Source organism: Carassius auratus, chromosome 3, assembly GCF_003368295.1.
Source record: "Carassius auratus strain Wakin chromosome 3, ASM336829v1, whole genome shotgun sequence".
NCBI classification, from domain to species: domain Eukaryota; kingdom Metazoa; phylum Chordata; class Actinopteri; order Cypriniformes; family Cyprinidae; genus Carassius; species Carassius auratus.
Window position 1 is genome coordinate 4656297 of NC_039245.1, and position 24633 is coordinate 4680929.

General features: G+C 38.8%; 1 protein-coding gene and 1 pseudogene across 2 annotated transcripts in view; one reads left to right on the plus strand and one right to left on the minus strand.

Moving 5' to 3' along the window:
- Positions 1-174, minus strand: part of LOC113053850 (RUN domain-containing protein 3A-like) — a 2378-nt pseudogene extending 2204 nt beyond the window's left edge.
- Positions 175-3254: 3080 nt separating this feature from the next.
- LOC113044264 (protein TANC2-like) overlaps positions 3255-24633 on the plus strand; it is a 42741-nt gene continuing 21362 nt past the window's right edge. Inside the window, exons 1-5 of one of the 2 annotated variants that reach the window (XM_026204089.1) lie at positions 3255-3271; positions 4789-4881; positions 19087-19276; positions 19382-19633; positions 22673-22801. In XM_026204089.1, the coding sequence (XP_026059874.1) occupies positions 4879-4881; positions 19087-19276; positions 19382-19633; positions 22673-22801 (574 nt within the window). In that variant the 5' untranslated portion in view covers positions 3255-3271; positions 4789-4878. Of the gene's footprint in view, positions 3272-4788; positions 4882-5715; positions 5791-19086; positions 19277-19381; positions 19634-22672; positions 22802-24633 lie in introns of those variants that run through there. The other variant, XM_026204081.1, reaches the window with a different exon arrangement.

The window sequence follows — 24633 nt, forward strand, 5'->3', positions numbered from 1 at the left end:
CATATTGAATGGGCATATTGATCCATTTAGATCCACAGTAGAATTCAAATCTAATCTATTTTAGTATTGATTAATAGACCTATTTTTAACATAATGATGTCCTCATTTTTAAACTGTGACGTTGTTTGAGGATTCCATGAGTGTGTGATGAGAGTCTGTCCACTGTACTGACATTGATGTGTTGTGAAACTTGCCGTGTGTGTGTGTGGATGTCCTGATGTTTCTCCAGTGTGAAATATATATAGTGTGTTTGTCTTAATTATGGATGATTGGTGTGGAATCAGATGGAATGTGTTTTGTATGCTTTCGCACGTTACAGCGATGACTGTAACGAGAGTTACAGATCCATTTGCTGTTGAAATCTTTGTAATTGCTTGTTTCTGCCTTGATCTAATGTGTATGTTTCTTATTGAATCAGATTGGGAGTTATTTGTCTGAACCCAGGGCCTTCAAGATAGTGGTCAATCCACCGACCACAAACAGTGACCATTCATCCACAGCCTCTGACATGAATGGAGAACCATTCTCAGGTTAGATCTCTTGCACTAAACCCCTGTCACATGGACCGATGGCAAAAAGCACTAACCAAATGAGACAACCATTGGTTGCCCATAGCAACACCAATCACTGAACTCAACACTGTACAGCCAATCATCCCTACTCGATCTTAGCACTGTTTTGACTTGTACTTTATGCAACTGCATTATAGGGCTGCCGTGATAGACAGACGCTGACATTGATACTGTTGTTAAGCCGCAACACTGGTTATGGTCACTTGCCCACCGTGGCACCCCCCCCCACCGTCTTTTTATAGACGTTTCATAGTTTGTCCTCCATTTTTAAAACTGTGACGTTGTTTGAGGATTCCATGAGTGTGTGATGAGAGTCCTGTCCACTGTACTGACATTGATGTGGTGTGAAACTAGCCATGTGTGTGTGTATGTGTGTGTGTGGATGTCCTGATGTTTCACCAGTGTGAAATAAACATAAATTCACTGTGGATTCTGTTCTCTCTTTACAGGTGAACCAAGCAGTCCCTCACAATGAGGAGAACATACCTTTGGAGGAAGATATATGTTTTCCTTCCAACATGAGCAAAAAGTCAACTGAACAAGTAATGCCATGTGGTACATTAACCAAGCTCCAATTAAGTAATAATTTCAGACTGAAAGAAAATCAAGACAGATGTGCTCAACGCTATGAACAACTGTCAACACTTGAAAACTAAGAGAGGGATGACTGATTACTCGCAGAATAATGAATCTGAGGTATGTGCTGTTTTTTTTGTTGTTGGTGGGGGCATCAAAATGGCTTTCAGTATTCATATGTTTAATATTCTTCATAGGGGCATGTAATACAATAATGTTTTCCCCACAGATATCTTGTGAGGAATCCTCCTTTTCTGACTACAGTGACAACGATTATGTCCCTGGTACAGACTGTAGCTCATCAGACAACAGTTGTGAAAGTGAAGAACTAAATATCTGCCATGTCGAGCCAGCAAAGGGAGGTGCTGTTGAGTTTAAGAGTACAACAGACAATAGTACAAGCTCATCCTATCACCGTTCCACATCTGTGACACCGATGCCTACTAAAATGCAAAAAAATAGATACAAGAAGATACAATATTGTGCCTATTGTCAGAAGCCATACTCTAAAATTGCACGGCACTTGGAGTTTGTTCATCGCAATGAACTTGAGGTAGCTAAGGCATTCAGCTTCGATAAAAGGTCAAAGGAAAGAAGAGTGAGACTACGCCTTTTGAAAAGTAGAGGGAACTTTGCCCATAATGCTGCAGTTTCAAAAGCCGGAAATGGGGAAATGGTTGCTTGCAGACGGCCCAAAGAAGTAAAATCTACCTATGACTTCACTCACTGTATCCACTGTCAGGGTCTATACAACAGAAAGACACTATGGAGACACATCCGAACATGCCCCCAGAACCCCAAAAATGAAAACCGCACAATTGGGCAGAAGAGAGTTCAGTCAATCAACAGCTTGACCCTTCCTCCACCAGTGGATGTTAGCAAAAGTCTGTGGACCATTGCTTGTGAGATGGTGAATGATGAAGTTTCAGATGTTGTCAGGAATGATCGATACATTCTTCTTTTAGGGGAGCAGATGTACAACAGGCTGAAGTCACATTCAGGAAGAAATTACTACATTAAGCAGAAAATGAGGGAAGTAGCAAGGTTGCTCATCACTGCCAGATCACTGACACCCATTCATAATATGGAGGACTTCATCCAACCCTGCAACTTTCCTCACGTTATAAAAGCAGTAAGAGCAGTGGCAGGATTTAGTGAGGAGGCAAACACCTACAAGATTCCATCACTGGCACTGAAGCTTGGACACAGCTTGGTGAAGATTGCCAACTCTGTGGAATGCAATGCACTGATGTCAGGACGCGACACGGCTGCGGAGTCTGCACGAAATTTCAGACGTTTGTATGAAAGCAAATGGAATGAGGTAGTGTCTGCAGCTGCACTGACTACTCTGGGAGAAGCTAAATGGAATAAGCCACAAGTTCTACCATTTACAGATGATGTCAAAACACTGCACTCATTTTTGAACTCAAAACAGCAGGAATATGTGGATGCCCTTCAAGAAAAACCAAATGACAAAAACTTTGCCAATCTTTGCAAAGTCATGCTAACACAGATCATTATTTTTAATAGACGAAGAGAGGGTGAAGTTTCCAGGATGAATATTCAATCTTACACGTCTAGAGACCAGGCACCAATGCACAAAGATATCGCTGTGGGACTCAGTGACTTTGAGAAAAAACTTTGTGGGTACTTCCAAAGGGTGGAAATACGTGGTAAAAGGGGGAGGAAGGTACCAGTGTTGCTGACCCCTAATATGATTGTGGCCATGGATCTCCTTGTAAACATGAGAGAAAGGTGTCAAGTTCCTGTTGAAAACAAGCATTTGTTTGCTCGTCCAGGTGCTCTGTCTCACTATCGTGGTGGAGACTGTATTCACCAGTATGCCCGAGCCAGTGGAGCAAAGCATCCAGATGCCCTTTGCTCAACAAAGCTGCGTAAGCAAGTAGCTACAATGTCCACAGTATTAAACCTAAAAGACAATGAGATGGATCAACTGGCCAACTTCCTTGGCCATGATATCAGAGTTCATCGGGAGTTCTACCGCCTCCCTGAAAGCACTCTACAGCTTGCAAAGATTAGTAAACTCCTCATTGCAATGGAAAAAGGGGCACTGCCCGAACTCCAGGGTAAAGGATTAGATGGTATAACAATAGATCCACAAGGTAAATATAATTGTGTAATATGCAATTCAACACAATCGGTAATCAGGATTAATTGTATTTCACAATAATTTATATTCTGTAGAGTATTAGGAGTGTTGTCAATATTTCCTAAAATATCAAACATTGGGTATTTAATTTAGGGATGCACCGGTTGACCAGCCATAAATCAGAACCGGACTGTTTTTGGTCTTTTTTTCGCCAATTTATAAGGAAGTGTGCCCATGTGCACAGACTACATTGTAATCATTCGCTATCATGTCATTTGTGTGGAAGTTTTTCGAAATCTGTGCGCAGGATACGGGCAGCCGTTCAGCACTTTTTTGTTCAGCACAACTTTGCGCGTGTTGGATGAGAAACGAAACAGACTAAACCGTGAAAAAACTAAAATGCTTTTTTTGTTTGTTTTGTAAAGTAGAACTTGCATACACGTTGAAGCCAGAAGTAAACGTCAGTTCTGTTAAGGATTTTTTTTTTTTTTTTTTACCTTAAAATTACATCGACTTAATTTGATTTTAAAATCACCTGCTGTAGCACACTGAAAAAAAGTGTTTCATTCATCCAATTAAAAAAATTTAGGGTAATGATTCACATCTATATTTTTTAACTTTTTAACTTCATTGGCTCAAGTAAAAAAATATAGATGTGAATCATTACCCTATTTTTTTTTTTTATTTGTTGATGAATGAAACACTTTGCATCTTTGGTTTATTCGCACCAACATTATTTGATTTTGGAATAATTTATTTATATAGTACACTTTTATTTAGTCTCACTGGTAAAGACCTTTTATTCAAAACCAAATTTAAAAACTAAAACAAATAATGAATGCTGATTAAGAAACCACTTATTTGATGTATATATGCATTTAGCAGACGCATTTTTCCAAAGCGACATACAGTGCATTCAGATTCCCTGGAAATCAAACCCACAACCTTGCGCTGCTAATGCAATGCTCTACCACTTGAGCCACAGGAACACTTTTGTATTGTTTGGATTGTAGAACTATGTAGTTGTTGCCTTTAATTTCACATGGTTACAGTTAATCTTTTAATTTAAGGCCAGTTCTCTGTAGTTTCAACCCAATTCAGAAACAAAAGCTAAATGCTGATGTCTGTACCATCTATGTTTGTATTGAATGTAGGCTACTGTACTTACTGTGCAGTTACTTCCATTATTTCAGATGGTTACGGTTGTTTTCAATAGCCAAAAGCCAGTTTGGCCTATTAAATACTAAATAAAATCTTGTTTATGCACACTTTCCTTCTTTTATTGTTTGTTGCTCAAAAAAAAAACTAAACAATCGGAAATCAGAAACGGCCAGTTTACTTGTAAAAAAAAAAATCGGTATCGGAATCGGCCATGAAAAATCATGATTGGTGCATCCCTAATTTTAATACAGAAGCAATCTAGTACAAGTTTAGCTTCACAGATTTTTGTAATGGGCCACATTGAGAGAAAATGAAGTAGAAATGGTGTGATAGTGGCATTCAACAACTTTATGCTTTTGTCCTAATTAGATGAAATGGATGTGTCGAGCAACAGTTCCAGTGATGAGGCAGAACCGCAAACTTTAAGCTGCAGAAGACAAGAGTATGAGGATCATGTGAATGGTACATACGTTTATTCAAATTCTATACATTATTATTCCTCCAGCTCTGCCTCTACTCCATTACTCTGGATAATTCCGCTGGATAGGAAGTGTACATTTCAGCAATTGCATGAGTAACTGTGCTGTACTTTAGATAGTTGCTTTTTTTTTCCACAATCAGCAGGCAACCTGCAAGACGAGGGACGTCAAGACGAGGGACTTAAAGTTTCTTCAAAGAAAAACCCCAATGTTGTTTCAAACCCATTAAAGCTTAGTTTTGTCTTCGGAACACAATTTTAAGATATTTTGGATAAGGAGGCTTGTGACTGTAGCATAGACTGCCAAGTAAATTACACTTTCATGGTCCAGGAAAGTATGAAAAGCATTGTCAGAGTGGTCCATCTGCCATCAGTGGTTCAACCGTAACTTTATGAAGTGACGAGAATACTTTTTGTACACTAAGAAAACAAAAATAATGACCCCAGATGGACTATTCTGGCAATGTTTTTCATACTTTTCTGGACCTTGACATAGTTATTTACATGGCAGTCTATGGGACAGTCACAAGCCTCCCGGTTTTCATCCAGAATATCTTAAATTGTGTTCTGAAGATGAACGAAGCTTTTACGGGTTTGGAACGACATGGGGGTAAGTAATTATTGACAATTTTTATTTTGGGGTGGAGTAACCCTTTAGCTTAAAGTCATAAGAATACCACATGTATTGTAAAGATAGCAAAGAGAGCAAAATTAAGAGAATTAACATAGCCTTTCAAAGTAGTACAATAAAGCATTGGCATGTACTTATTATTCATGTAAAGAATTAATTAATTGATTAAAAAAATGCTTCATCATAGGCTCCCAGAAATCACTTGTTCGTAGACCAAAATCCTCCTCCATGGTAGACCTGGACGATGCCAATCTCAAACAAGGTAACCATGTTTTATTAGGAGATTAGTTTAGGACATGTGGTCCCAATACGTAGGTGTGATTTAGACATCAGTGTGTGTGTGTGTAGCTCAGGACTCAGTCTTCAACATGGTCCCAATATGTAGGTGTGATTTAGATATCAGTGTGTGTGTGTGTAGCTCAGGACTCAGTCTTCAACATGGTCCCAATATGTAGGTGTGATTTAGACATCAGTGTGTGTGTGTGTGTAGCTCAGGACTCAGTCTTCAACATGGTCCCAATATTTAGGTGTGATTTAGACATCAGTGTGTGTGTGCGCGTGTAGCTCAGGACTCAGTCTTCAACATGGTCCCAATATGTAGGTGTGATTTAGACATCAGTGTGTGTGTGTGTGTAGCTCAGGACTCAGTCTTCAACATGGTCCCAATATGTAGGTGTGATTTAGACATCAGTGTGTGTGTGTGTGTAGCTCAGGACTCAGTCTTCAACATGGTCCCAATATGTAGGTGTGATTTAGACATCAGTGTGTGTGTGTGTGTAGCTCAGGACTCAGTCTTCAACATGGTCCCAATATGTAGGTGTGATTTAGACATCAGTGTGTGTGTGTGTAGCTCAGGACTCAGTCTTCAACATGGTCCCAATATGTAGGTGTGATTTAGATATCAGTGTGTGTGTGTGTGTAGCTCAGGACTCAGTCTTCAACATGGTCCCAATATGTAGGTGTGATTTAGACATCAATGTGTGTGTGTGTGTAGCTCAGGACTCAGTCTTCAACATGGTCCCAATACGTAGGTGTGATTTAGACATCAGTGTGTGTGTGTGTAGCTCAGGACTCAGTCTTCAACATGGTCCCAATACGTAGGTGTGATTTAGACATCAGTGTGTGTGTGTGTAGCTCAGGACTCAGTCTTCAACATGGTCCCAATACGTAGGTGTGATTTAGACATCAGTGTGTGTGTGTGTGTAGCTCAGGACTCAGTCTTCAACATGGTCCCAATATAGCCCCTTTTACACTGCCATTCCGGCAAATACACGGGTAAAGTGTTCTGGCAATTGTTCACGGGTCACTAGATTTTGCACTTTCACACTGCCAGTGATTACCTGGGATATGTGCGTGCTTTCAGACACAACCCGTAAAGGCCCTGTAACGACACGTGACATCAGGGCGTGACGTGTAATGTACGAGTCAAAAACGTTAGGCATGTTATACTTTCACTGAAGCAAGCGAACGATCTCGGCGTCAGCGCGGCAAGTGAGGAACTAACTGATCTCTGCTTCATTACAGTTTGCACATATTTTTTCGTCCGAACGTTGATCTTCCTTCAAAACACCTGGTAAAAGAGTCACACGATAACGTGCATCATCACTACAACACGGCATTAGATCTGGCTTTTGTTCACACATCGCTCGTCCCGGGATTGAACCCGGCAATGTTACTAGGTCCCCGACCCGGGTTTAATGCCGGAATCAATCCCAGGACGTGATTGCTTTCACACAGAAGGCGACCCAGCAATGTTCCGACAATTTTCCGGGTCCAACGTGCATGTGAAAGGGGCTTATGTAGGTGTGATTTAGACATCGGTGTGTTTGTGTGTAGCTTCACACTGCATGCGTGAGCGGCGCGTGAGCATAACTACAGTGTCACTGCAGCTACAGAGTATTCAAACTGGAAGCGTTTGTACAGCATCACAGCAGTAGCTCCAAAGCTGCATATTTCTCTACAAAGACAACTATAAATTTGTCTTTAGAGGTTTGTCAGTCATAAACTTTTTGAAGTCTTGAAAGTTTGTTAAAACGGGGAATTGCATGTAAATGGTAAACAACGAAAACAGCTCCTGTTCTTTCAGTCAGACAAATACACAACATGCAGTTTAAAACGTTTTTTTTAATTTATTTTTTTATTTTAAACATACTGGAGGCAGGGTGTAGACTAATGTTAATGTGTTTCGCACTGATGGATGAAGGGTGTAGACTAATGTAAACGTGTGTCACGCTGCTGGAGGTGGGGTGTAGACTAATGTAAATGTGTGTCGTGCTGCTGGAGGTGGGGTGTAGACTAATGTAAATGTGTGTCGCGCTGCTGGAGGTGGGGTGTAGACTAATGTAAATGTGTGTCGCGCTGATGGAGGTGGGGTGTAGTCTAATGTAAATGTGTGTCGCGCTGCTGGAGGTGGGGTGTAGACTAATGTAAATGTGTGTCATGCTGATGGATGAAGGGTGTAGTCTAATGTAAATGTGTGTCGCGCTGCTGGAGGTGGGGTGTAGACTAATGTAAATGTGTGTCACGCTGATGGAGGTGTGGTGTAGACTAATGTAAATGTGTTTTGCGCTGATGGAGGTGGGGTGTAGACTAATGTAAATGTGTGCTGTGCTGATGGAGGTGGGGTGTAGTCTAATGTAAACGTGTGTCACGCTGATGGAGGTGGGGTGTAGACTAATGTAAATGTGTGTCGTGCTGATGGATGAAGGGTGTAGACTAATGTAAATGTGTGTCGTGCTGATGGATGAAGGGTGTAGACTAATGTAAACGTGTGTCGCGCTGATGGAGGTGGGGTGTAGACTAATGTAAATGTGTGTCGCGCTGATGGAGGTGGGGTGTAGACTAATGTAAATGTGTGTCGTGCTGATGGATGAAGGGTGTAGACTAATGTAAACGTGTGTCGCGCTGATGGAGGTGGGGTGTAGACTAATGTAAATGTGTGTCGCGCTGCTGGAGGTGGGGTGTAGTCTAATGTAAATGTGTGTCGCGCTGCTGGAGGTGGGGTGTAGTCTAATGTAAACGTGTCGCGCTGCTGGAGGTGGGGTGTAGTCTAATGTAAACGTGTCGCGCTGATGGAGGTGGGGTGTAGACTAATGTAAACGTGTGTCGCGCTGATGGAGGTGGGGTGTAGACTAATGTAAACGTGTGTCGCGCTGATGGAGGTGGGGTGTAGACTAATGTAAACGTGTGTCGCGCTGATGGAGGTGGGGTGTAGACTAATGTAAACGTGTGTCGCGCTGATGGAGGTGGGGTGTAGACTAATGTAAACGTGTGTCGCGCTGATGGAGGTGGGGTGTAGACTAATGTAAATGTGTGTTGCGCTGATGGAGGTGGGGTGTAGACTAATGTAAACGTGTGTCGCGCTGCTGGATGAAGGGTGTAGACTAATGTAAATGTGTGTTGTGCTGATGGATGAAGGGTGTAGACTAATGTAAACGTGTGTCGCGCTGATGGAGGTGGGGTGTAGACTAATGTAAATGTGTGTCGTGCTGATGGATGAAGGGTGTAGACTAATGTAAATGTGTGTTGTGCTGATGGATGAAGGGTGTAGACTAATGTAAACGTGTGTCGCGCTGATGGAGGTGGGGTGTAGACTAATGTAAATGTGTGTCGTGCTGATGGATGAAGGGTGTAGACTAATGTAAATGTGTGTTGTGCTGATGGATGAAGGGTGTAGACTAACGTAAACGTGTGTCGCGCTGATGGAGGTGGGGTGTAGACTAATGTAAATGTGTGTCGTGCTGATGGATGAAGGGTGTAGACTAATGTAAATGTGTGTTGTGCTGATGGATGAAGGGTGTAGACTAATGTAAACGTGTGTCGCGCTGATGGAGGTGGGGTGTAGACTAATGTAAATGTGTGTCGTGCTGATGGATGAAGGGTGTAGACTAATGTAAATGTGTGTTGTGCTGATGGATGAAGGGTGTAGACTAACGTAAACGTGTGTCGCGCTGATGGAGGTGGGGTGTAGACTAATGTAAATGTGTGTCGTGCTGATGGATGAAGGGTGTAGACTAATGTAAATGTGTGTTGTGCTGATGGATGAAGGGTGTAGACTAATGTAAACGTGTGTTGCGCTGATGGAGGTGGGGTGTAGACTAATGTAAATGTGTGTCGTGCTGATGGATGAAGGGTGTAGACTAATGTAAATGTGTGTTGTGCTGATGGATGAAGGGTGTAGACTAATGTAAACGTTTGTCACGCTGCTGGAGGTGGGGTGTAGTCTAATGTAAATGTGTGTCGTGCTGATGTAGGTGGGATGTAGACTAATGTAAACGTGTGTCACGCTGATGGAGGCGGGGTGTAGACTAATGTAAAAGTGTGTCGCGCTGCTCTAGGTGGGATGTAGACTAATGTAAACGTGTGTCACGCTGATGGAGGCGGGGTGTAGACTAATGTAAAAGTGTGTCGCGCTGCTCTAGGCGGGGTGTCGACTAATGTAAACGTGTTGTGATGCTCACGCATATCCCATAAACACAACAACTATGAAATGAAGAAGTGTAGGCAATCTAGGACAGGCACCAATGGTCAGAATATTATAGACAAAAGAATAAAGATTAGCAGCAGTTGAGAGTCAGGTATCATATTTGCAATACCAAAGAACCATTCCATTTCCATAATCAGTCCTTTATGGGAAGCATGAATGTCTCGTAGTCTAAAAACTTTAGCATGATGTGGAAAAAAAAATATTGGAGTCGGTATGTTACTTCATTTTATTAGTGTTAATTTATTTTATTAAACTGGATTAGGGCTGTAGCTATCGAATATTTTAGTAATCGAGTATTCTACCAAAAATTCAATCGATTAATCGAGTAATTGGATAAAATGTGTTTTTGCTTAATTAAAGTGTAATATTAATTATGCACGAGAAAATAAGACTCCTGGGTCTCTTAAAATGAACAACTAAGTTTCCTTTTTTAGAAAAAAAAATATTTGTATTTTTTAAATGCATAGAATGCATTACATCAAAAAATAACATTTAATTATTACCCATTATTTCTCTGTCTGTACTTGTACTGTGAACAATGACAATAAAGTTGACAGATGAATTAAGTGCATTTAAGTGCCATTCAGTTGGGGTTTTAAATAAAGCATTTTCTGAGATGCACATAAAACATTCATTTAATTTATCTTTTAATTATTGAAAATTTACTTAACTTTTTGGTAAACAAAGGGGATTTACTATAATAAAAAAAAACATGGAAGAAATGTTGTGTGATTTAAAACTTAAAAAAAAAAAAAGTTTTATTTTTATTATTTTTTTATTTATTTTTTTTTAGTAGTAGGCTATGTACATTCTGCTGAACAACAGTCTTTAACCGCACTTTTATTTCGACGGGTTGGCGTACCTTTACAGTTCTGTGTATGTGATGTGACGCTAGTTTTACTCAAATCAAACGGTCAAATGCTCATGAAATGACTGTCAGAGCAGTTCTGGAGATGTTGTTCATGTGTTCACGTCTTATTTAGAGAGACAGCAGATGCTGAATTCACCGCGAGCTTCATGCGCTCTTCCGTGTGTTTAATGAATGAAGACGCGCTTCTGCTCAATTCATTAACACAGAACATGCAGGATTCATATTTAAACAGACTATTCCGGCTTAATATTTACAGATATTAGTCCATATCGTGATTTGATGTAAGTGCAATGACCTATTTTTGATGAATTCATTCAAAATTTGGCAAATTCCTTGCCATACTGCGTTAAACTGTAAAATTAGTTTTTATTACTGGATTCCGCGATTCCCTCCGCGTTTCCTGCATCGCGGAAGTCATAGGGCCCTAGTTGTGGTATGCCAGCTTTATCTTGCAATGGACACACGCCACGACGTTCTCTTTACGTTTTCCTGCACCCTCAAATCAAAACACTGCTGACTCATTGCAGTGTGCGATTCCGGACGCAGCGCTTGTGTCTCCTTCCGCTTTGTGGGTGATGTAATCGCATTGTCACATTAAAAAAAATCATTGCCAAAGAACCTGACGTGAGATTTAAAATAAATTAAAAGAGGCTTCGAGGCAGAGGAATTTGCCTCGATCATTTTTTGTAATCGAGTTACTCAATTTACTCGAGGAATCGTTTCAGCCCTAAACTGGATAAATCGTAACACCTTTTTATATTTTATGTGGTGTCATGATTTACTTTTGATAAAAAGGTTTATTATTGTATGTTCGTTTGGCATTTCATTTATTGTATACCCTTTAAATGTGCATATTGAAAGAACAGCAGCAGCAGAAAGAAGTATGGTGTAACATTTATTCGAAACACTTGTATTTGGTACTTGCTACCTTATATCTTTACTCTTTCCTTTGATTCTTTTCATGGCTTTGGAAAACTTTTCTCGGGTGTTTCTCTACATCAATTTTTGCATAACTCTGGGTCACCGACACCAAGCTTTGTTGCAATTACTTTCTAGGAATTAAATGCTTTCTCTGAATCTTTTAAAGGTCCCATTCTTCGTGTTCCCATGTTTTAAACTTTAGTTAGTGTGTAATGTTGTGAGAAACTCCTCTTTGTTCATAACCCCTCCTCTAGCCCCAGCTGGCCCGCTTTGGCCCAAGGTTTTCGTCGGGCCAAAAAACCCTGGCCGTTGGCCCAGAGGAAGCCCCGGCGAGGCACGATCAAGCCCCGGAAGTGACAGTGGAAACGCGACTGGCACTGGCACGCACTAGCACGCCCGCTTTAAGCTCGCCAGTGGAAACGCGGCTAATGTGTGTGTGTAGCTCAGGACTCAGTCTTCAACATGGTCCCAATATGTAGGTGTGATTTAGACATCAGTGTGTGTGTGTGTGTAGCTCAGGACTCAGTCTTCAACATGGTCCCAATATGTAGGTGTGATTTAGACATCAGTGTGTGTGTGTGTGTGTGCGCGTGTAGCTCAGGACTCAGTTTTCAACATGGTCCCAATATGTAGGTGTGATTTAGACATCAGTGTGTGTGTGTGTGTGTAGCTCAGGACTCAGTCTTCAACATGGTCCCAATATTTAGGTGTGATTTAGACATCAGTGTGTGTGTGTGTGTGTGCGCGTGTAGCTCAGGACTCAGTTTTCAACATGGTCCCAATATGTAGGTGTGATTTAGACATCAGTGTGTGTGTGTGTGTAGCTCAGGACTCAGTCTTCAACATGGTCCCAATATGTAGGTGTGATTTAGACATCAGTGTGTGTGTGTGTAGCTCAGGACTCAGTCTTCAACATGGTCCCAATACGTAGGTGTGATTTAGACATCAGTGTGTGTGTGTGTAGCTCAGGACTCAGTCTTCAACATGGTCCCAATATTTAGGTGTGATTTAGACATCAGTGTGTGTGTGTGTGTGTGTGCGCGTGTAGCTCAGGACTCAGTCTTCAACATGGTCCCAATATGTAGGTGTGATTTAGACATCAGTGTGTGTGTGTGTAGCTCAGGACTCAGTCTTCAACATGGTCCCAATATGTAGGTGTGATTTAGACATCAGTGTGTGTGTGTGTGTAGCTCAGGACTCAGTCTTCAACATGGTCCCAATATGTAGGTGTGATTTAGACATCAGTGTGTGTGTGTGTAGCTCAGGACTCAGTCTTCAACATGGTCCCAATATGTAGGTGTGATTTAGACATCAGTGTGTGTGTGTGTAGCTCAGGACTCAGTCTTCAACATGGTCCCAATATGTAGGTGTGATTTAGACATCAGTGTGTGTGTGTGTGTGTGCGCGTGTAGCTCAGGACTCAGTTTTCAACATGGTCCCAATATGTAGGTGTGATTTAGATATCAGTGTGTGTGTGTGTGTAGCTCAGGACTCAGTCTTCAACATGGTCCCAATATGTAGGTGTGATTTAGACATCAGTGTGTGTGTGTGTGTAGCTCAGGACTCAGTCTTCAACATGGTCCCAATATGTAGGTGTGATTTAGATATCAGTGTGTGTGTGTGTGTAGCTCAGGACTCAGTCTTCAACATGGTCCCAATATGTAGGTGTGATTTAGACATCAGTGTGTGTGTGTGTGTAGCTCAGGACTCAGTCTTCAACATGGTCCCAATATGTAGGTGTGATTTAGACATCAGTGTGTGTGTGTGTAGCTCAGGACTCAGTCTTCAACATGGTCCCAATATGTAGGTGTGATTTAGACATCAGTGTGTGTGTGTGTAGCTCAGGACTCAGTCTTCAACATGGTCCCAATATGTAGGTGTGATTTAGACATCAGTGTGTGTGTGTGTAGCTCAGGACTCAGAACACTGTTTTATGGGTTTTTGTTTTCTCTGGCTTTGACTGATTTGCCTTATTAAATGTAAATCCTAATTTTTTTTTTTAGGCACAAAAGTCAGTGTCAAAAAGAAGTGGTCGGAAGAAGAGGTTGGGGCAGTTGAAAAGCATTTGATGCATTTCATACGCAGCTGTCGAGTTCCTGGGAAGACGGACTGTGTCTCATGCCTGTTAGCTGAGCCTGAAGCACTGAAAAACAGAGACTGGTCTGCTATTAAGTTTTATATTAATAACAGAATTACTGCATTGAAAAGACAACAGAGTCGGTAGGACCGATTTTTTTTTTTTTTTTTATACATTTATACGCTGTTAAATCAATTTGAAGTTAAGGCTTTATGAAGTCCTCTTTGATTTTAAGCAAGAATTGTTAAAAACAAAAATTTGGGTAACACTTTATAATAATGTTCAGTTGTAAGTAATGTATAAGTGATTTAGTTATAATGAGGAACTAATAATTTACAAAACGACTTAACGTTCACAATGTTAAGATTTAAAAATCTTTTGGTAAGTTATCTGAAAAAATAGCATCTTAAAATAATAAAACAGATCCTTAGTAAAGGGCTAAGAAGTTATTAGCTAATATATTATTTATCACTTATCACAGCATTAAAGTACTCCATGTGTGTCAGAGAAGACATCTGTCTAACCCTCACCAGTGAGCACTTACATTGTAGTACACACTACAAAGTGTTCAGAACCTGTATGTAAACACATTAATAAATCATTTACAAAGCTTTCTGCGTCCCCTAATCTAAAGTGTACACTACTCATCAGTTGTAAATGTTTTGCAAACCTGCTGGTTACTGGTTGTGTGTGTATGCACTCCAGGGTGAACGATCTACAAATGATGAGTAAAACGTTTACAACTGATGAGTAGTGTACACTTTAGATTAGGGGACACAGAAAGCTTTGTAAATGATTTATTAATGTGTTTACATACAGGTTCTGAACACTTTGTAGTGTGTACTACAATGTAAGTGCTCACTGGTGAGGGTTAGACAGATGTCTTCTCTGACACACATGGAGTATTTTAATGCTGTGAGATAATAGTACAAAGTTGACATTTCAATGATTTATAATCAATTGATTCTGTATTAACTAGTAACTGAACTAGTAACTATTAAAGGGATAGTTCACACAAAGAAGAAAATTCTGTCATCATTTATTCACGCTCATGTCGTTCCAAACCTGTATGAGTTGCTTTCTTATGTTAAACATGAAGATATTTTGAAGATTGCGGGTAATGTTTAACATAAGAAAGCAACTCATACAGGTTTGGAATGGCATGAGCGTGAGTAAATGGTGACAGAATTTTCTTCTTTGTGTGAACCATCCCTTTTACCAGTTTGTAAGGATCTCTTTGATTAATTCATGATGCAATTTTTTTAAGATAACCTATGACAGATTTGTAAATCGTTAGCATATTATTTAATAACTTGTGAGTGTATAGAATGTTTTGTAAATTATTAGTTCATCATTATCTAATCATTTATAAATGACTTATAACTGAACATTATTATAAAGTTTTACCCAAAATTTTGTTAAGGCATCAGTTCCCGGGACGCCAGTTCCATTGCGTAACATTCAATGTTTTCACATGTTGTTTTTTTTATAATTTGTTTCTACAATTGGGATGCTGTTTCATAATAAATCATACTCCGCTGTCGAGTTCCTGGGATGATGAACTGTGTCTCATGCCTGTTGGCTGAACCTGAGGCACTGAAAAACAGTCATAGTTTTAAATTATCCTTTTAAATCAATTTAAATCAATAAATGAATTTAAGGCTTTATAATTGCCTCTTTGAGTTTAGCAAAAAAATGTAAAAACAACACTGAATGTTTTCACATGCTTGTTTGTGTCTGCGATTTAAGATGCAGTTTTATAATAAATGTTGCTTGTTGCTACAGCAATAAAACCATTCTTGTGAATTTGGTAGTAGATCTTTACTTCATGTTATAGGTTGCCCTTTGTTTCTTCTTTAGTGAGTGTATGGATAAGCACAATTTCTGCAAAACAAATAGATTTTTTAGAGGGTGGTTTATTTCAGCATGTTTAGAACTAAGAAATGCAGATCAAATGGACAGCTTGCAATGGCCACTTGTGAAAATTGTTTTATTGAGTTGTCTCCAGTAAAACTCTGTTCTTCACAGCAAAACAGTTTTTTTTTTAATCAGTATGATAATCTTGTACCAATATGTAGGTATGATTTAGACATCAGTGTATGTGTGTTTATATGTCCTGAAAGGTGATGAAATTAATATTTGTACTCATATGTAGGTTAAAAATCTGGTTGTGCAAAAATATGCTTTAAATTAAAATCTTAACAGATTACTGTCATAACAAAACCATTGGCAACCTAAAACTGTTTTCAGCTTGGCTCTAGCTGCTTTAAAAAGGCATGTCCCCATATGTGAGGTATTTTTTATATGTACCAGTTTTTCACAAAAACGCGTATGCGTGTATGTGTGTGTGTGTTTGTGTGTGCACGTGTGCCGTGCGTGAGGAAGAGAGACGCCCCAGTCAGACCAGTTGCTTCATTGCAGTTTGGTACGGCAGAAATGCATACATTCATTTTCAATAGAACGCTGTATTTGGCTTGCATCATTTGCATTGCGGTCCATTTTAGGTGAAACATCCGTTTGAAAAATTGCATCACAACATCACATCCCAGTGTATACAGTGAATTCATGCTGAAATTATTGTTGCATGGCTACATAAAAGTTTAAGCATATGTGATGCATTGCCGCGATTGATCTGACTTGCATGTGAGAGAGACGAGGGTGCATGCGTGTGTGTGTGTGTGTGTGTATGAAGGGGTTTTTTTTAGGCTATACTCTTGCAATTGAGCGTGAATACATTTACTACTTAAAAACATCAAAGCTGAACATCATATCTAGTCAAACTGTATCACGAAATCGCTACAAATACAGTATGGGATTAAAATCAGTGAACATCAATGTATAGATTTAGGCTATGTTACCTTGTTTCAGCGATGCTTGGTGAAACAGAGTGGAGAGGATGTTTTCGGTTCAGATGCTGAATGAATGAGCTTGATCTCATCGATCCAACACATTGGCTTCAGGAATGTATTGCACAAATGTAAAACTCCTGCCGTCCACAGCTGGGCAGAGCTTCTCAAGACCTCCACAGAGCTGTTTTGCAAAGCAAGCATGGTCACCGAAAGGCCACAATTTCTTAAACACCAATTCAAAGCTGATCAAAAAATGGTGTAGAGCTATTTAGACATAATTGGGAATTAATAGTACCGAGTCCGAGATCTGGCAAACATTTTAGTCTTTCTACTTTAAAAATGAATGTTTTAATTCAATGTGATGCTTGTTGTTTCTTTGTAATTGTTTGTGAAAATTGTTGAATTTGTTGAATCAGACACTAGTTTGTGAATCAGAACCTTTTTCACGTGTGATCAGTTTTTATGAAAGCACATCCTCTTGGTTTGCAGCTGTGGATCTCTTGTGATTGCAAGAAACATATTATCTAAAGCAACTTTCTGGACAGAAGTACTAGTGATGGACTGATATTCATATCCATCTGTATGAAGTCATTAATGTGCCCTCCACCACAGACCCGGAGTCAGACATGAACTCGCTTAACCTCTTATTCTTTCCATGTCTCTTTTCTACTCTCTCTTTACTTCATTTCATTATCACTCTTTTTGTCTGTTTATGTTTCTCACTTTGTCTTTCTCGCTCTCTCTTCCTACGGGGTAAAATGTTCCACCATCCTGGTCTGTTTGTGTAGCTCATGTTTTGCAGCCGACCAAACATGCTGAAATAATACTCTTATTTCCCTCCTCTTTGCATTTGGTTTTCTCAGTCATATACTATAAAGCCAGTAAAATTATATTAAATAACATAATAATGAGTCACAGAGGAATATTTTTTTAAGTCAGCCCAGGCCAATAAAAAGAGATAATTCCACATGAGTGTGCAGTCCTCAGCAGAAATATGGGACAGGACTGTATCATTAAATACCAGTCAGCAGATTTCCACTTCTGTGGGCATTTTTGTGTGTGAAAGTCATGCAACAGTGCTGCTTTTCTGGAACAGGACCCTCATATATAAGCAGTGGTGCACTGATCTAACAAAAAATCCTCGGAGATGCTACATTTCTGCAGTGTAACAATGAGTGGAGATTCTCGGCCTCATTCATGAAACACAAGCATGTAAATCTCAGTTCTTTGTACAATTATTCAAATGTAAATTGCCATGTTGAATTGAATGGAACAATTTAAGTTAGTGGTTTTACCAAAGGTTTAAACAAATTTGTGCTGTTAGTGTTTCATGCACGAGTTCCAGTGAGTGTGTGAATACACCTTCAGATAATGCATGTATTTATGTTTGTTTATTAGAAAAACTTGCAATATCCTGGCTTTGTACATGAATATGAGCATTATTTGTATTTGTTATTAATTATAATTATTTGTATTATTATTATTTGCTGTTGTTATTATTTATTATACCCCCTTATTATTTAATAATAACAAATAACAATACAAACTATAACATTAATAATAATAATCATCAAAAAAAAAAAAATAATTAGTGCTGTCAAACGAATAATCATGATTAATCGCATCCAAAATAAAAGTTTTTGTTTCTATAATATGTATGCATGTGTATTGTTTATTTGTATTATGTATGTATAAATACACACATGCATGTATATACAAAAACATTTTTATATATAAAATATTCAGATTTATTTATATACCTGTATATATCTATACACACACACACACACGTAAAAAAATTTTTTTAAATACATGCATATATGTTTGTGTATTTATATATACACAATACAGTACACATGCATATATTAGATAAAAAAAAATATTTTGGATGCAATTATTCGTTTGACAGCATTAATAATAATAATAATAATAATAATAATAATAATAATAATAATAATAATAAACTAGAAGTACTTCATAGCTAAGTTTGAAGAACAGTTACCCTATAATAATAATAATAATAATAATAATAATGTATTATTAGTAGTACTGTTATTATTATTATTAATGGTTTATTTATTGATCTTTGAACATATAGCTATGAGTTATTTCAGAGCTGACCACATATTTATTATAGAACTTGGAGTAGGATTTTGAGCCAGTGAGATTATACTTTGGATGGACAAGCTTAAGCCATGGCTACAAAATAGAAACCAAGCAACAATTGTTGGTTTCCGCTCATTGCTTGTGATTCTTGTGGAAAGAGAGGAGAAACACTCTACCTCTGTTGGAGTTACTGTAATTCTCCAACTCTGTAATTTTGAGGGTGAAACTTTCTTTCTTGTGATGTTCAGGGCATCTCCATGACCCAGAGGATCAGCCCATGCTCTAGTTTAGCCAGCAGCACAGCGTCGCCCCCTCCTGGCAGCCCCTGCTCCACGTTACCCGCTGGAGCCCCGGGTAACATGGGCACCAGAGACTGTGCTTACGGATCCATCACGAGTCCCACCTCCACCCTGGAGAGCCGAGACAGCGGCATTATAGGTCAGAGACATTCTGTAGTTGTTTGAAGAACAGAAATGAATGCTGATCATTGATGTACAAATACAAAAATGTCTCTGTTTCTAATGTCTCATTGCTTTCATGCAGCAACGCTCACAAGTTACTCAGAGAACGCCGAGCATGGAGGTAAACACAGCGAGGGCTCACGGGGCAGCCTGAAGCTCTGGCAGGCACAGAAGTCAATGGGTGCAGACGCTTTTCTTTATCGGGTGGATGAAAACATGGCCGCCTCTACATACAGCCTCAACAAAATCCCAGAGAGGAGTCTGGAGCATTCCGTCTCTCACTCCGCCCACTCCATCCCCCTCTACCTCATGCCCCGCCCCAACTCTGTGGCTGGTACGTTTTTACACCTGTTGGTTTTTCAGTTATGGCTAAGCTTAGAATACCGTATGAATATGTCAGAATACTATATGTCTAAATATTATGTGAAATATAAATGTGCAGTATGCATACTGTACAATTATTTACAATTTGTATTAAACTTTTGGCAGTCAAGTGAAACAGTGAGTCAAGAAAGACGCTGAAATTTAAGTTGGAAATTGACATACTGTGAAGAGCAGACATACTGCCACAATAGTACTAGTGCATCTGTACTGAAAATAAAACCGAATTAATGTTATCATAATTTGTTTAGCCTACAATAATATACTGCTGTACATAAATTAAATACAGTAAGTATAGGCTACAATGTTGCATCATATTCTTAACAACAAGAATTATTATTATTATTATTATTATTATTATTATTATTGCTGTTGATATGGTAAAATAAATGATAAGAAATATAATTTGATAACCTAACTGTAGGCTAGCAAATAATGGTCACTTGAATTAAATTTTTTTCAGATTTGGTGGGACTATCCATTTTTATAAACATTCAGTTTACTTTATCTTAGCAATATCTTCTAGAAAATATGTGCCTACACCTTTGTTGCTTTGCTTCCTTTGAGTCATTTCAGAAACTCAGTATTTTCATTCCAGTTGTAATTTAACCCTAGATTAACTGTAAAATGGCAGAAACCTCCATATTATGCTGAGCTCGTCAAAACTCATTCAAATCCCGTTAGTTCCAAACACTCACATTCATCTTTCACCGCGGGTGAATATTTGGAGTCAGCTTGTGTGAAACTCATTCAGCTGAGGCTCTTTGAACACTTCTTCTGTTCATGAATGGTGAACTGCAAAGAGAGGAAATATCCTGCGTAATCCAGACCCTAAAAGTCAACAAACACGTGTGTCCAGTTCCTTTAAAATGTCAAGGTCAGTAAAAGTAGTGATTACCGTGAGAGCTATAGAAGTGCCCCTCTTCTCATCTTTATGGGTTATTTGAGCTCTGCAGCAGCTCCCAGCTCCTGATGCTGCCCCGTTACAACAAAGCAAGGAGGTCCACGTCAAAACTCATTGATTTTTACTGTAAGTGACGGCACATTAACCGTTCACCAAGATGACAGAAGTGTCGGCGTGTCTAAAGTTGTTGAATGTGGCAACTGTCTATACATATCTATGCATAAAAAATGCAAAATATGTTGCTAGGGTGTTTCTGGTGGGTTCTTATTGGCACACATTAAAAGAACACACTACCAAGTCTCAAATGTTCTTATCTCTTGAAATGGCTCATGTTTATTCCCTTTATAAGTCTAAAGCTGTGGTCACATTTTGGCGATTTCTTGGGCAAAAAAGTAGTCTGTTGTCAGTAGTGTAGCAATGTATGAAGCACAACTTATAATTTTAGACCAAGCAGCTTTCTGCTCATCAACAAAGAGAATGCTCACCATGTGAGCAGCCAGAAACAGTTGTGAAATCTGGACGGGAAATCTTTTGCCCTCATGTGACCATTCGCTTGACGAAAGTAAATGTAGCAGCACCTTAAGTAATTTTTTTAGGTGATAATCACAAGTCCGATCGCCTAGAAAAGCATAAGCTATTATATGTTTATCTTCCATAGTATTATTTAAGGACACAAACAGATCTCCATGTTCAGACCAGGTTAGAGATATAGATGTAGATGTGCACATGTTCAGACGTTTAGTGTTAACTGCAGTAAAACACTAGTTCAGTGATGGGAGCCGAAGTCATTGTGACGCATTTCAAGCAGCTGTCAATCCAGCAACACAGTTATGGCAGAAGAAATACTGGTGTCTAGGATATTTTTCACATTTTACAATGATAACCATAGTTTTTGTCAGTTTTACAGAGAAGGGCTGTTCACAACAGGAACAAAACCTAAAAAGATAACAGTAACCTTGTTAGCATCCACACCAACAGACAGTAATGTTCTGCTTATTAGTGCATTTATGTAGTCTGTTGCTTTAAAATCTTGAATTCTTTGAAGTCAGGTGGATTCTGATTGGTCAATATTTTTTTTATTATTATTCATCAGCTGGAAAAATTTGCTCCGAAAGGGATTTCAACATTATTGTTCCTGTTTGTTAAATTCAGTGGCCACCCACTGTGTTCTTAATATTCTTCTGTATCAAGCCGCCATGAACTTTCCTCCTCATTAGCAAAGCTAAAAAGCGAATCAGAATTCATGCATGCACTTTCATGTAAGCTAATAACAACAAGCTAGGCAAACACTAGCTCTCATTCAGTTTGACAAAAGGTTTGACTCATCGTTAACGACAAATAGAGCCTTAGTATTAGTACCATGTTTTTGATAGTACCATGAAATAACACCGTTTTCTCACGGAATTCCTTGTAAAATAGCTTTGTGTACCATCATTTGTATGTAAGTCACTCCAGTAAAAGCTTGTAATGAATGAAGTTAAATACAAATACCATGGTACTTCTGTAATCATTTACTAACAAAGCATATGTCCAAGTACAATCTGATATTAATCTTTTATCATGGTAAATGGTTTATTAAACAAAAATACCATGCCAGATTTACTTCATAGCTGAAGTTGATAGTTGATTAATTTCAGGCATAATTAAACTTATAGTAGACATATTACTGATGTTGAAAACTTTCCCTGATTTTGAAACAACAAGCTCTTTTTAATATGTTTGCTGCTTTTTTTTTGCTTGGCTGCTTAAATGAGGAAATGCATAATAACTGGTTTCTGTTTTTCTCTGTTATTGTTGTATATGTATGTGGGTGGAATGAGTTTAAATCGAGATTGTCAATCTCTCTCTCTCTCTCTCTCTCTCGCTCTCTCTCTCTCTCTCGCTCGCTCTCCTTTTCTCAATTTTCTATTTAAATTCAGAATTTATTTCAGTGTTCATTTTTTAACGTACTTGATTGGAATGAATATTTTAAATATAATATTGCTTAAGCATCAATGTACACACACACACAAAATAAAAGAGAAAAAATTAAAAAAAGTAGCCTAATTCTTTCCCCCCTCTCTCCCTCTCTCTCACACACACACACAGCCACTAGTTCAGCTCACCTGGAGGATCTTGCATACCTGGATGAGCAGAGACAGGCTCCACTGCGCACGTCTTTGCGTATGCCACGACAGAACTCCAGTTTCAGCCGCTCTGGACAAGCAGACATTAGAGGTGTGTATATTTTCCCCAGATTTATTATGTGTATGTGACCACATATACTTATTTCTCTTCCACTCTTCATTTGTTTCACTTCACCACACCTTGCATATTACCAGTCACAAGTGAACACAGACCTACTCATTCTGTGCAAGTCCAGTTATATTGCGCTTTATACAATACAGACTGTTTCAAAGCAGCTTCATTGTAATAAACAAGAATATAGCATGCAGTATTAATGTTGCATTATGAAAAAATACAATTTTAGCTGTAAAGTAGCTTGAAAAACAAAATTGTGTCATCATACAGTTCAATTGAATTCAGTAACAGTATTGTAAAGTTAATTCGTTATGAAGCAAACTATAAAGCAGCTCTATAAGATAATAAAAGAAAGAGAAAGAAAGGATGGAATTATTATTTATTGACCAAAAATGTAAAAACAAAACTTTTTTTATTATTCAGCAGCTTTTTGGGGGTGTTGCTACTTATTTTACATACAAAGAGAATCATAACAGCATACTAACATATAATGTGCAGTAGAAATACTGCAGTCTTAAGAGTGGAAAGTGGACTTTAGGGGAAACCAAAATAGAATTCTGCAAAATAAGAGATTTAAAATAATGAATCTTTGCAATATAATGTTAATTGAATTGACATCTGTGTGTGTGTCTTGACTCTTGACTCATGTCCCATTAAGACCCTCAACACACTCTGCAGCTCTTCTGCGGACCACTCTCCCCCCTCGTCCCGTTGTGCCGTAATCTGTCTCCAGTCCAGATCAATGTATTGACTTCCTACTAGCATTAGCTCTGGCTCATCCGTCAGAACTCAGCCTGCTGTCTAAAGCTCACAGTCAAGGCTCCACACATCCTAAATCATGCCTTGGAGGTCTGGGTTTCCTCTCACATTCAGTCTGCACTCCGATAGCTTTCACAATCTACCAAATAGCCCGTTTAGTTCAGGATGACAAAGCAGTGGAGCTAGACTGCATCTGTGTGCTTATTTACACCCCTTCTTCACATTTTTGAGCTTCTATGACCTTACAAAAGGGAAAACAAAAATATAGAGAGATTGCTAACATTGGTCAGAAAAGAGAAAGATGTGAAATTTGCCATCAATTCCTCTGCTGTTGTATTAGAACCCCTTATGGAGTACAGTTAACTAGTGTACTGTCATTTAATGCCAGACATCACAAAATGTAGTCTTTTTTTTTTTTTAATGAACACATAATACAGTAATGGCTGCATTTACAATGTTAATTAATGTCGAAACATATCATCATATTTTGTTAAAAGGGTTCATAGTGATGTGATGCTCAAACATGTGAACCTGCTACTGAAAAGCAATGAGTGCACTTTTCTTTTTCCTCCTTCTTTATTATAACCTTCCTGGTTGTCTCTAGTTCTTTATAGCCGTTTTACTGCTCGGCTGCCCCGGGTTTTCTATCTCTCTCTTTCTTTGTCTCTGTTTCTTGCCCTTTTTGCTATAGTGTCTGCCAGCATCCATTTTTTTTGCTCATAAAGGGCACCTAGCTCTGCATAAATCTGCCCATCCTGTTATGCTAATGCATAGATAATTAACTGATATGTTCTAAGGCTAATTAATAGTCCACATGCAATGGAGGGATAATTAACCTCATAATATGCTTTATCACACTTGTTGCAGCACAATCCTGTACAGTCAGGAAATTATACATAATTTATGCTAATCGTGCTGAAGATTTCCTCCCAATATCCCTGTCTTGCTTCTACATGACACTCACCTTGAATATTTCATCAGTAATTGGGATTAATGATAATATATATGTATGATCCGTAAAATAATAATGAAGACTGAATATGAATATT